Raw genomic sequence first — 11,960 nt, 5'->3', positions numbered from 1 at the left:
TCCTGAGCCCAAAAAAAAAAAAAGAAAAAAAAAAAAAACCCAAAACAAGACAATCACCCAAATTTTATTTTTAATCCTGTAGTCTACAGCGTAAGAAGTTTATGTGATGTAATAATTTTGCCTAGCAAGTCTTACAAAATTCAAAAGCTACAAAACCAAATTTGTATTATAAAATTAAGATAAGAATTCAGTCTGGATATCTACCAAATGGTGAACAATGTATGTTCTTTCAATTGGAACTATTTCCCCCGTATTCAAATTAAGCATTAATTTGCTGTCTTATAATTGGCTAACAATTTCTTTCCCTGATAACTGTTATTACTGTCAGGCAACCTACAACGCTAATTACTTGTTTTGAAAATTTGTATTTCTAATTTTTTTATTATTCTCTCTTATCAAAAATTTTAAGAGAAAGCAAATGTTGATAATGCAATCATTTTAGGATATCCTTAATTTCTGTCAGTTAAACATTCCTATTACTAAGTCCTAGTAATATGTGTAAAATCTTACCTGTTGGAACAAATAAAGTGTGTCCTTGCTTCACAACACATTTGTAACATTTGTCAACCTTGTCCCCAAAATACACTTCACTCTGGGTGACAGATGAACTCCAAGACTCATACAGAGCCAAATTTTCATCAGTGGGCTTGATCAAATAGAATATCTTCTCACCCTATTAAACAAAAACATCAAATAAATAAAGGAATGTCCTCCTGGAGGCATGCAACAACCTCTGAGTAATTTCCAATGAAGTAACAGACTGAACTAAACAGTAAGTACTCTGTATTTCCACTATGGAATGTTAGGGCTTTCTAGTTGCAGTGTTTCACAACTGTAACCCACCAAAAGCTTAGTCAACAGTATACTAATCAGTTGGTGTCTTATGATGTACATGAAGAAAAAAAAAACCAAACACAACCAAAACTTCTGAGTATAAAATATTCCAACTTTTATAAACAATTTATGGATATGTGCACACATTCCAAACAAGAAATCGTAAGATGAAACCACTTTGCCTCTTCTGTGATGTATACATGGTCAAAGTTTATGAGAAGAACAAAAAGGTATGTCAATGTTTTTCATTCAATTCATTTTTTTATACTAAAATCTCCCTCTATCACCTATCGGTCTACTAAAATCATCAGTCAACCAATTACAGTTTAGAAGTCACAAAGAGCATGCAAAAATGAAAGCATAAAAATGCAACACCAACAATCAGTAATTCACTTTTCAATCTCCTCCACCTGCGCACCTGCACACATTTCATACAGATGACAATAGCATGGCAGAAGGCTGCACACTGAATAAATTCTGTGTCACATAATCATAAATCAAGAACCCTTCATACCCAGAGAACATGGTACCAAACTGATGTTCCTCCAAAATCGATATGAAAATCAGTATAGCTGTCCTGGACACCCATCAAACAATACTTCTGAACAAAAGGCTTAGGGAAGACAGAATCATCTGGCCAATAATTTTCTACCCACGAAAGCTTTCTGGCAATATCTGGTACTTCCACTAATTCCGACATCCTTTAAAAACAAACAAACAAAAAACATTAATATAATCAAGAGTAAGCACACTTATTTTTAAATAACAGCTTTAAATGTTTCCTATAAAGTTAGTCCTTATGAATTAATAAAAATATTTTATACCTGTATTACATCGCAGTAGCTGTCTATATAAAATACGTAGCCTCCTATCCTTCCCACTACTGACAGTATAATGCAACACATACTGTTGATCTTTGTGAAAACCACTTCCTACCCTCAAGAAATGGAAGTCAATACTCACTTTGTGTCCGAGAATTCCAGGCTGATCACATTCAATACTTTTGGTCGGTCAGGATTTGTGAAATATTTAATGTAATTATGGAGCTTCATTTTACTGTCTGCTTGTCTTGCTACATCTATTACATCTATCACTTTCTCACCACCTGTGAAAAATAGGATGACTTTCTTAAACCTACTGCAGATAAAACCACCCAATTAAGATGTTTAAGAGAAAATTATTTTTTTTCCAGTCTTTATCAAAACATTTCTGCACAAAAACTACTGTCAGTATTCTCTTGGAACAGAGACAGACCAGTATAAACCAACTTTTTATTAGGTCTAATCTTAATTGCTACAATCAGCTAAGGATAGAACAGAAAACACTCGAAAAATAAATCCTCTTTTCTGTGGTTAACCAAAAAGAAAAAGCACAGTGTAGAATAACTGCAACTGGTTTAAAAAAATACTGAGTTTGTGGCTACAATTTGAAAGAGTACTACAGAGAAGGTTATCAAGGCAGTTCTGTTCCTGGCTCCTCCTACCACAGCACCTGAATATTTAACTCTGAAACCACTGAGAATTCTTTACAAATAATAAATGCTGACCTAAACTTGTGCCATGATTGGTAAGTTATTAATGTTAAAAACTATGCAGGTACTCCTTTGCAAACATTCTACAAGCCCAACTCCACCCTCCTTATATACATACATGTAACTTCTAAGCACACCATAATTTCATTCAACATTAGTCATGAGCATGCTTCATTTCTGAAGACAAGAAGGATTGGTTTACATATTGCATATTTTAATGTGATACATCTGTAGAACTAGACAAGGAAGAGGCAACCTTTAGCCAAGAGAAAGGACTAACAAACAATATTATAATAGCAACTGGTTTATGTCCATTTAGTTATACAACAGTAAAATTTGACAATTGATTTTGGAATGCCAAAATGTTTCTAGATGTATGTTATAAACATAATTACTTTAAAATGGCAACCTAGTATTATCTTAATAAATTCCAGTTGGAATAGTAATTTTTCCATTTTCTAGGTTTTAATTTCCGTAACAGAAAGGTAAGTCTGTGGCATTCCATTTTTCCCCTAAACTGGAGAACCTGGCAGGTCAAGATATATTCATGAGAACGAGGAGATCAGGTTTCTCTCTGATTCTGAAGAGGCAATATTGAAAAATAAAAGATTGAGAAGTATCAAAATAATAATTACACTTTAAATCAGAACACTGATTGCTATTTATAATCATCACAATGGTAACGACATTCCACATACTATATATTTCCTATATTCTGGTGCCACTGTAAAATGTTGATGAACAGGAAACCTACTTTAAGTAGGTTTAAGTAGACCGTTACTTTAAGTTATCACAAGAACACAGACAGGGCCATATACAGACTTCAACTGCACTGTATGTTTCAGGAAACATCATGCTACAGTTGGCTCAGTCTCCCTTTCTCTGTACTGCATGCTTACAGGAGATGAAACAATCACAGATTGTCAAAAGATCTGGTAAGAATGAAATGGTCCTTGGGAAACTCTTGCTCTCCTGCCACATGAAGCCAAGGCAGGAAATTTTCCAAATTTACTGAACCCAAAACATTAAGTTTTCCAATATCCTAACCAAAGATTAAATGTTATTGATCATAAGAGTGATTTGTTCATTTCCTACAAAGAGAGAAATCCTAGAAGTCATTATACTTTATTGGTTTACAACATATAGTAGAAAAACATCTCAGGATTCCATGTTCATCTTGCACCAAAATTGACATGTTTGAAAGCAAGGCTGTACTCCTATCATATACTTACCACACACAACATCATCGAAAAAATAAAATCCAACAAAAAAATGTAGCTTTAATTTTACTCTTTTCTAGTCTTCAGTTTAGAATATACATTTAGCACCCTGGAAAGTCTTACAATCATGCAAACATTTTAACTGACAGACAGGATCATTTGTAATTACTCCAGAGTGACTCTTACCTACATAGCGTTCCACATCTGAAACAGAGAAAGTTGGTGGAGGAAGTCTGAGCCCTAGACCATCTAATTTAGGAACCATAATGGGAACATCGAACCCATGTTTCTCCAAGTATCTTTGTGTCAACTGGCTTCCATGCATTTTCAAAATTACTTCATCAGCACTGGTAGAAAGAAATAATGAAATATTAGCAGAAAAGCATCCTCCAAGCGCTACTGAAACAAAATTTATGTCACGGTTTGGGGGAAGACAGATGGGAATGGCTACTATATGAATCCAAAAGAAGTGGACCCAGTGGTATCATACTAAACATTTAACTAAAAGACAAAGAAAACAACCTAAACCAGCAAGGAAATGTTTACTGTCATGCATAACCTGGGAACTCATACTCTTTCTATATGACTGAACACAATAATTTCAGAGGATGAGGAAAAGGAATTCTCAAGAGAAAGCATTAAAGTACTCTTTGATAACAACAAACTCCCTTAAATAATTGTAAGTTACTACGTTTCAGTGAGATAGCCAATTACAGACAGCTCAGGATGAAAGTATGACCGCGTTTCTTCACTTCCATCTACAACGTGAGAATGGGTAGACTACCAGTTCATATAAATGTTCTGCGTTACTTGGAATGAAACTGAGGAGTCTTCCTGGACTAGAGGAATAGCCAGACAATACACTGACAGTACGGGCACAAAAACCCCAAAACCAAAAGCACTCACGTTACTGCCCCCACTGCTCCACAAAACCACAAAAACTCAACCCCACCACCACCAACCTGCATCAGTCCCAAAAGACAACATATCACAGTGCAAAACTTAGCAGAGGAAGCTACTGCATCAAAAAGAACTGTATCCATCTGAAAAAGGAATGGGGCAGAGGGGATTCTAAAGGAGAAGGAAGTCATCCTTGACCTTCATTTTCTGAAGCAGAGAAATGTTATTCATCTTCCCTAAGACATACCATGTGTCTCTTTTTTTTTCACTGAAATGTGAAAGTAAGCTTCTGTACCTTGGGAAAGAGCGAGCCCGCAGCTGTTTAACGAAGGTCCGAGTTCCAGCCTGCACTGGTTTGGAACCATCATCCAACTCTGTGTAGTCATGTCTGTGCCAGTTCCTCCTCTTTTTCACTACAAGTTTCAGAAGGATTAAAACTTGCATTAGTTAAATCAGATGTCTTAGATTAGCAATCAGCCCATCAGAGAGACAGAAATGCCCCAACCACACTACTATGATTAACAAATCTTATTGTTTCTTCAGGTGACACTACACCTATCTGCAACAAACAAAATCTTCAGGACACCTGACAGTAATCCTCCATACTCCTATAGCTCCTTCTATGCGAGAACCTCAGTGCACATCATATGCAACTTAAGACTCCATATCCACTGCAGAACAAGTAAACAGCTGCAGTCTGAAAGCTGTCCAAATTCTAAAAGTCAGCAACAAAACTAGAAACAGAGCTTTAATTTCCTAAAGCTCAGACTTCTAAAAAACAAAAACAAAAAACGCCAAAAGAATCACACCTCTTCGGGATCCATAGGCTTCATTTTATGAGTTAACACAGAATTAACAGGACCTAATCTCATTGTGCTAACTCACCATAGGAGCACACCCATATCCAGACTGATAATATTACTACTATTCACCACTATATGCTGATTGAAAACAAACCACCTTTCTTTTATCCATAGCTTATGTCTCCGTAACATTTTTGGAGTAAACCATTTTGGGCAGGTGTGATCTTTCCTATGCAAGCATAATACATATAATGCAAGCACTGCACCCCAAAATAATCAACTTCTGAGTGGTTTGAAGATTTAATGCACTGTTAGAGAATATTAATAAAGAACAAAGGATAAATTAATATTAAATTACAATTTTGGAAATCTGAAACTGATAGTTCAATAGTCCCTACACTTAAAGAGCCAATGAAAATGAAAAATTAGACATTCTCATAAGAACTGTTGTGTTGGTCTCCCCACGACAAATGACAGACAGATACACAAATGAGAAAAACACTCAACTACTTTCATAGAATCATAGAATGGTTTGGATCGGAAGGACTTTTAAAGATCATCTAGACCAACCTCCCTGCCCTGGGCAGGGACATCTTTCACTGGACCTGGTTACTCAAAGACCCCTATCCAAACTGGTCTTAAGCACTTCCAGTGATGGGGCATCCACAGCTTCTCTGGGCAACCTCATCACCCTTGCCTTAAAAAATTTCTTCCTTATATCCAATCTAAACCTACCCTCTTTCCATTTAAAACCGCTATCCCTTGTCCTGTCACTACAGGCCTTGGTAAAAAGTTGTATTCTTTCTTACAAGCCCCCTTTATATAATGATTTTTTGGAACATAATAATGTATTTTAGAACGCTGTATGCAGCCTCTCCATTTGAATTTTTTGGCCTTAAGTGAAGCAGAGGACAAAGTCACTTAAGTTATCATAATGAACTTACTGCCTGTCTTCAAATTTTCATTACTTCATGACAAACTATTTCATAATGGATATTTCAGTAATTCATATTCAATCACCATCTATTTTGTGTCTTCATTTATAAAGAACACATGCTTATCTCTTTGAAAGGAAACCCTTGGATATATCATCTTTCTTTGTTAGCAAAATGCACTTCCGAGTACTTCCTGTCTATACAAATAAATCTTATTTCTCTGTCCTTAAACATTCAACAGGCTGAGAAGCCCTATGCAATACCCAACAGGTGCCTCGGCAAAAACGACCACCATCTCATCAGCTGGGAAACAAACTCCAACACTGTTGAACTTGCTACCTTTCCACTGACTTACCGACATATCATTTACCACACTGAGAAACATACTAAGGGCACAGTAATTTTTAGGTTGCATTTCCGTTTTTTTCCTGAAAAAGCCAAATTCTGCTCCACAATATTAGGTAGTAGCTACTGGAAGGCTACCCCAGGAAGATTGACTGAGACCAGATCTATAATTTAACCACTAATACTAAGCAGAAATTTAGTTACATCTCCTGAGGAAACACAGAAGAGGGAAAAGCTACTGTTGCTTGTCAACACAAATGGTGTTTTACAGGCATATGAAAAAAGTCTGCAATGCAAATACAACACCCAGCTAAACAAACTGTATTAATACAAATTTGAACTTTATGGAAGAGATCATTCTTAAGTTCACAAAAGTCATGATGCACCTAAAATCTAAAACAGTGTTACCAATACTGAAAACACAGCTAATAGTAACAGGAAGCTAAGGATTTAAAAGGGGGGAAAATAGTTTCCAAAAAGAAAAAAAAGAATGCTGCTTCTCTAGAAATGAAGTTGGTTATATAGGAATAACTGACATCTCACAGTCATTACATGTAAGAGGTAATTATTCCTATTGGAAAGCTGTTTCCTACAGATGTGACAACTTGTACCCTTTAGAAGATATTCAAGAGAACGAACTGACACATCTATCTGCTAACCTGAACACCAGTACTGAAGAGCCTGTGTAATGACCCAAGTATCCAAATGCAGTAAAACTTCATAAATAATAGAGCCAGGTTTATTAAGTTTTCAAAGCTATCTTCTCAATCATAAATAATAATAAAGAAATTAGTGGCTAATACTAATTTGCAACAGAGTAGTTTCTCATAAGTCCCTGCTGTTGTAACATCTCATTAAAATTGTAAGATGATATAGTGGCTTAAGGGATATTAAAGCACAGAACCAACTTTTTAAAATCTGTCTTTCCAATACTTAAAAATCAGAAATTAAAGTAATTCTTTTAGTTAGTACTTGGCAACATACATCAGCCTTCCATAAGTAAAGAGAACACTGAAGAACAGAAAACACTAAAGAAAACTTTTTCTGCTTAATCTCTTAATTCTAGAGCTTTTATAACCCCTTAAGACATTACAGTAACAGTTGCAAGAAAAATAGTTTAATTGAATGGATCCTCAAGCTCAAATTAAAACAAACACCATGCAGCCACTCGCTCACTCCCTCCTAACCTCAGGGAGGGCGAAAAAGAGGGAGGAAGCAACAAGGAGAAGAAAGGTAAAAGTAAAGCCACATGGGTTAAGATAAGGAGAGTTCATGTGAACAACACAAAGAGAGAGAGAAAACAACAGTAATAACAAAGTGAAGAACATACAACACACTGCTTACCGCTGCCACCAGCATGCTGAATGAAACTGCCCACCCTTTGCAGCACCCCCCATCTATATGTACTGGGCATGACATCAGTATGGTGTTGAATATCCCATTGGCTGGTTCAGTCCAGCTATCCTGGCTGTGCAAATTAACAGTCGAACCCAGGACATCTACATAAGCTGAAATGCACACATAACACCTCCCAATCACTCCAAACTAGTGAAAGGAACTTGTGTTCACCTTTTCTGTTCCTGAAAACCAAGGCACAACCCACTCTGACAACATTAAAAAACACACAGTTTCAGGGGGGTGAGAAAAGGAAGAGAGTGTGCTGGAAGTTTTCATGAAAAGTAAGCAGAAAGTTATGTTTAAATTACATTCCTTACATGTTCAAAACAATGGACCAACAGTGTACCTGCTTTACGCAAACACTATTCCTTGCCTTCTCACAGTACTGGTCTGTTTGCCTCAGAGGTCACATGCTAGACTTCAAATGGGGACCATCAAGAGGTGAACATCTGTACAATGAGGCCCCAAGTAATACAAGTGATAGCTGATTCCCAGTGACCAAAAAGGCAAGAGAAATGTTAGCATAGCAAGACTGAAAGATGTTAAGAAGCATACAGTAAATCACAGAATACCACTTCTAAGGCCTGGTACATCATCTTGCATTGTCAGCTCAGACCAAACACTGGCATTAGAACCACAGCCAAAAAAAAAAAACCAAAACAAAACAAAACAAAACAAAACAAAACAAAACAAAACAAAACAAACAGGTGGGAAGGTATTTGCAGAATTTAAGAAGGTAAAACCAGATTAAGTAAGTAATGTCCTTGACAACCACATTCCTGTTAACATTTACTGCACCTCGTGCTCTCTTAAAGCTCTGGGACCTGATTCCCAGCATTCATGCAAATAGAGCATTTTCACACTTAAGGATCACTGAGAAGACGTTGCAAATAAAAAAATACAATATGAAGACTCTAAAACAAATAAGCTGAGAAAACTCCATAGTGTATTACTATCTTAAACTAGGTCTCTTTTTATTATATTTTAGGATTAATTATTAAGCATTTTACACACACAGCTGCTTACTAAAGGTCTCGTTAAATTGTTGCTCTTCCAAAACAAGAAGAGGATTTGTATTTTTCTGAAATGCAAGAAGAAATTGACTGGCTGATTTGATCTTTACATCTAACTATGCAGGAGCTTTCTTTTCAGTATTGGAACTTTTACGTTTTTTTAGGATACTGAAAGAAACCATCCATTTAGTTGTATGAAGTAAGTGTTCCTTGTATATTTTTAGTACATTTTCTGTACTACATCATTTCATTAGATGGGATTATATACACAAATGTTTGCTGAAATCACAGATATACTTGCCCTCTTAAGCAGCTGAATTTTTGTTTCTTTCAATACTCCCTTAGACAAAGACAAAGCTGTAAATAAAAATGCTTCTTTTACTTGCATACATAATTTCATATGATTGAAGCACTCTGGAGCCTCCTGCAACACTTGAAGTCATGAGACTTTATCAGTCTCTCTAAACACTCAGCTAAGAGGAGTCCAACCACAGACTACCATAGATTTGATTCTGACAGCTGAGAACAATTAACAAAATTCCAGGTGAAGACATATTTCAATATAGCACCTCTGCTTGGCTTGGTAAGCAGACACGTCTGAAGATTCTAATATCTAGATGACCTACTGACTTCAGGCAGTATGAAGTAAGAAGGGTAATTTTTACCAGAGGTTCTTGTCTATTTGAAAAGACAAAAGACTTCCAGCACAAAAATCACTCTTATCTCACTGTAAAACTGCTGCGGGTGAGACAGAGGTTGCATTACAGCTAGTAGCCTCTGCAAAAAAAGAAAGGTTTTTCACAGGCATCATGGTGAAGCATATTAGTTCTTCCAAATCAAGAAGAGAAAAGAAGTTTCAAATTTACTACTTATTGTTTTGTAAGTCCAATACGATTGCGATAGTATCAGATGATAGTATCCTCCTAGTTCCTGCATTCCAGAAAAAAAGGTGGGGAAAGAAATGGCTGCCATTTGTATTCTGATTTACAGAAAAGACATGCAGATTTTTAACTGAAAATGACAACCAGAATATTAAAAACTACAAGCATTTAAAACAGCACTTATCTTACCTTTTAGCCCCTAACCTAAAAGTAGGTAAACCTGAACCCACATACCATACAACAAACCTATCATGCAACATATATTAACTACATCAATAAGTGATGCTTATTTGTTCCTATTCCACAAGACTATCACTGGGGGTGCAGTGGTTTTAAACTTATTTCTAAATAGTAAATTCAGCTTTGAAAAGACTCTAGGTATTAAATGACTGTTGACTATAAATCATGATGTGATCTTCAAGCAAAAAAAAACCTCCAAACAACCCACATTAGAAAACAGAAATGACTATAAGTGCTTGATTGTTTTCTACTAGCTTTGTGCACTTTGATTTCTCTAATCTACAGTGCTGGCTTGTATTTTCTTCTATCTGCATCTTCAGATCAAGGAACCTTTCAGGATGGTTTGTTTGTTTTGTGAGGTCTTTTTAATCAGCTCAGAGTTAATCGTGTAGAACCAGTAACTTCTAAATAATCAAACTCATCTTCAATGTTCTTCTGAACAGTCCTTTTCAACTATACATGGAGAGAAATCAGACTGGAAGTGTAAAATAGAATTTGAATCACCCATACTTACTCAGAGAAGGTCCATGGAGAATTGCACAGTTGGGACAATGGTATAGATCAATGTCAACAGCATGGTGCTCCTCTACCCCAACGCAGCTGGAATAGATTTTTTTTAAAATGTTAGTAAGAATACATGCAAGATTAATTTTTCAGTCTTAAAAATAATTAAATCTTGAGTTTTTACCAGAACATGCTTAGTCTACAAAACCATAATGAGATACCAAATTATCTCAACTACTGGGTTGCCACATATATTTTGAGTAATAATTTTTTTATCACTGAACAGAGAATGACATTTTAAAAAAGAAAAAAATCATAAAAAATAATCAAGAATCAAATTTATTTAAAAATGAGTGCACAATATATACCACTTCCCCCAACCTCCTTGAAAAAGCTTTGAGCCTAATTACAGGAAACAGTTTACCCAAAATCATTTGTGCAATTTTCCTTATAAATGTTATGATTTCAAAAGAATTCTGAAGTCTATGTGTTGTCAATTTATGGAAGATATGGATTTTTTTTTCCCTCCTTTTTTTCCTGACTCCTGCTCCCTAGGACATCAAGGAAGAATACTTTCATATTCTTCCTGAAATCTTTACATTACTAGTAGTAGCTATGTAAGTTACAAAAGTGACCACACAAATCACTTCGCAAAGTGTTTTTTGTTTAAAAGAGCACTTGAGAGATGCAATGGTCTGTTCCCACTGCACTTTTTTCCCAGGTAATACAGCCTAAGTTAGATTAAAGTTGAAGATCTTTGTAACAGTCATAACAAAGCATCTACACTGCTGTATATCTAAATAATATTATTTTAAAGTCAAAATGAAGTACATTTTCTTAGAAATTGAAACACTAGAAGTTAACTGGAGAAGATGTGCTTTTCACAAAGTTCTCAAGAAAAAAAGTAATCCCTACTTACTGATAGAATCTGAATCCTAGCAGAGTTCTTTCAAAAGTTCATTAACGTATAAAATTGTCGACTTTATAATACAAAAGCAAGGCTACAATATTGAACATTTATACCAATATTAGGTATTGATATTCAATGTATTCTAGTAACACAAGAACTTGAGCAGTACTCCATTCAGGTAACCTGATTCATATCAAAAGTGTAATGACAGCTTAAACACTAAAGCTTTGAAATGATCCAGCTACACAGAGCCTCTTCCCTAGCAGTGAGTGCCAAAATTGCTGACACGCTCCAGTAAGTGTCAGTACACACTGCCAAAACAATATACTAAACAGTCTACCATTCAAAGTGCACCAATGAGCAAATCGAATCTGAAACTGAAGAGCATCTCCCCTGTAACTATCAACAAGAAGTACACCGTTCGGAATTCTGTGTAAACAGATTCA

General features: G+C 35.7%; 1 protein-coding gene across 1 annotated transcript in view; it reads right to left on the bottom strand.

Annotated features, from left to right (window-relative positions):
- The window catches only part of LOC104497786 (lysine-specific demethylase 7A), a gene marked incomplete at both ends in the record, with an annotated part of 14,665 nt that extends 3,756 nt beyond the window's left edge, over nucleotides 1-10,909 (bottom strand). Inside the window, 7 exons of the mRNA XM_010141067.1 lie at nucleotides 511-673; nucleotides 1,349-1,535; nucleotides 1,798-1,939; nucleotides 3,772-3,932; nucleotides 4,781-4,898; nucleotides 10,615-10,700; nucleotides 10,899-10,909. Of these exons, the coding sequence (XP_010139369.1) occupies nucleotides 511-673; nucleotides 1,349-1,535; nucleotides 1,798-1,939; nucleotides 3,772-3,932; nucleotides 4,781-4,898; nucleotides 10,615-10,700; nucleotides 10,899-10,909 (868 nt within the window). The remainder of the gene's footprint in view (nucleotides 1-510; nucleotides 674-1,348; nucleotides 1,536-1,797; nucleotides 1,940-3,771; nucleotides 3,933-4,780; nucleotides 4,899-10,614; nucleotides 10,701-10,898) is intronic.
- Between the last annotated feature and the right edge of the window lie 1,051 nt (nucleotides 10,910-11,960).

This window comes from Buceros rhinoceros, unplaced genomic scaffold, assembly GCF_000710305.1.
Source record: "Buceros rhinoceros silvestris isolate BGI_N320 unplaced genomic scaffold, ASM71030v1 scaffold15138, whole genome shotgun sequence".
Lineage (NCBI taxonomy): Eukaryota > Metazoa > Chordata > Aves > Bucerotiformes > Bucerotidae > Buceros > Buceros rhinoceros.
The sequence above is the reverse complement of the archived record's forward strand: the minus strand, read 5'-3'. Positions and strand labels throughout refer to the sequence as shown.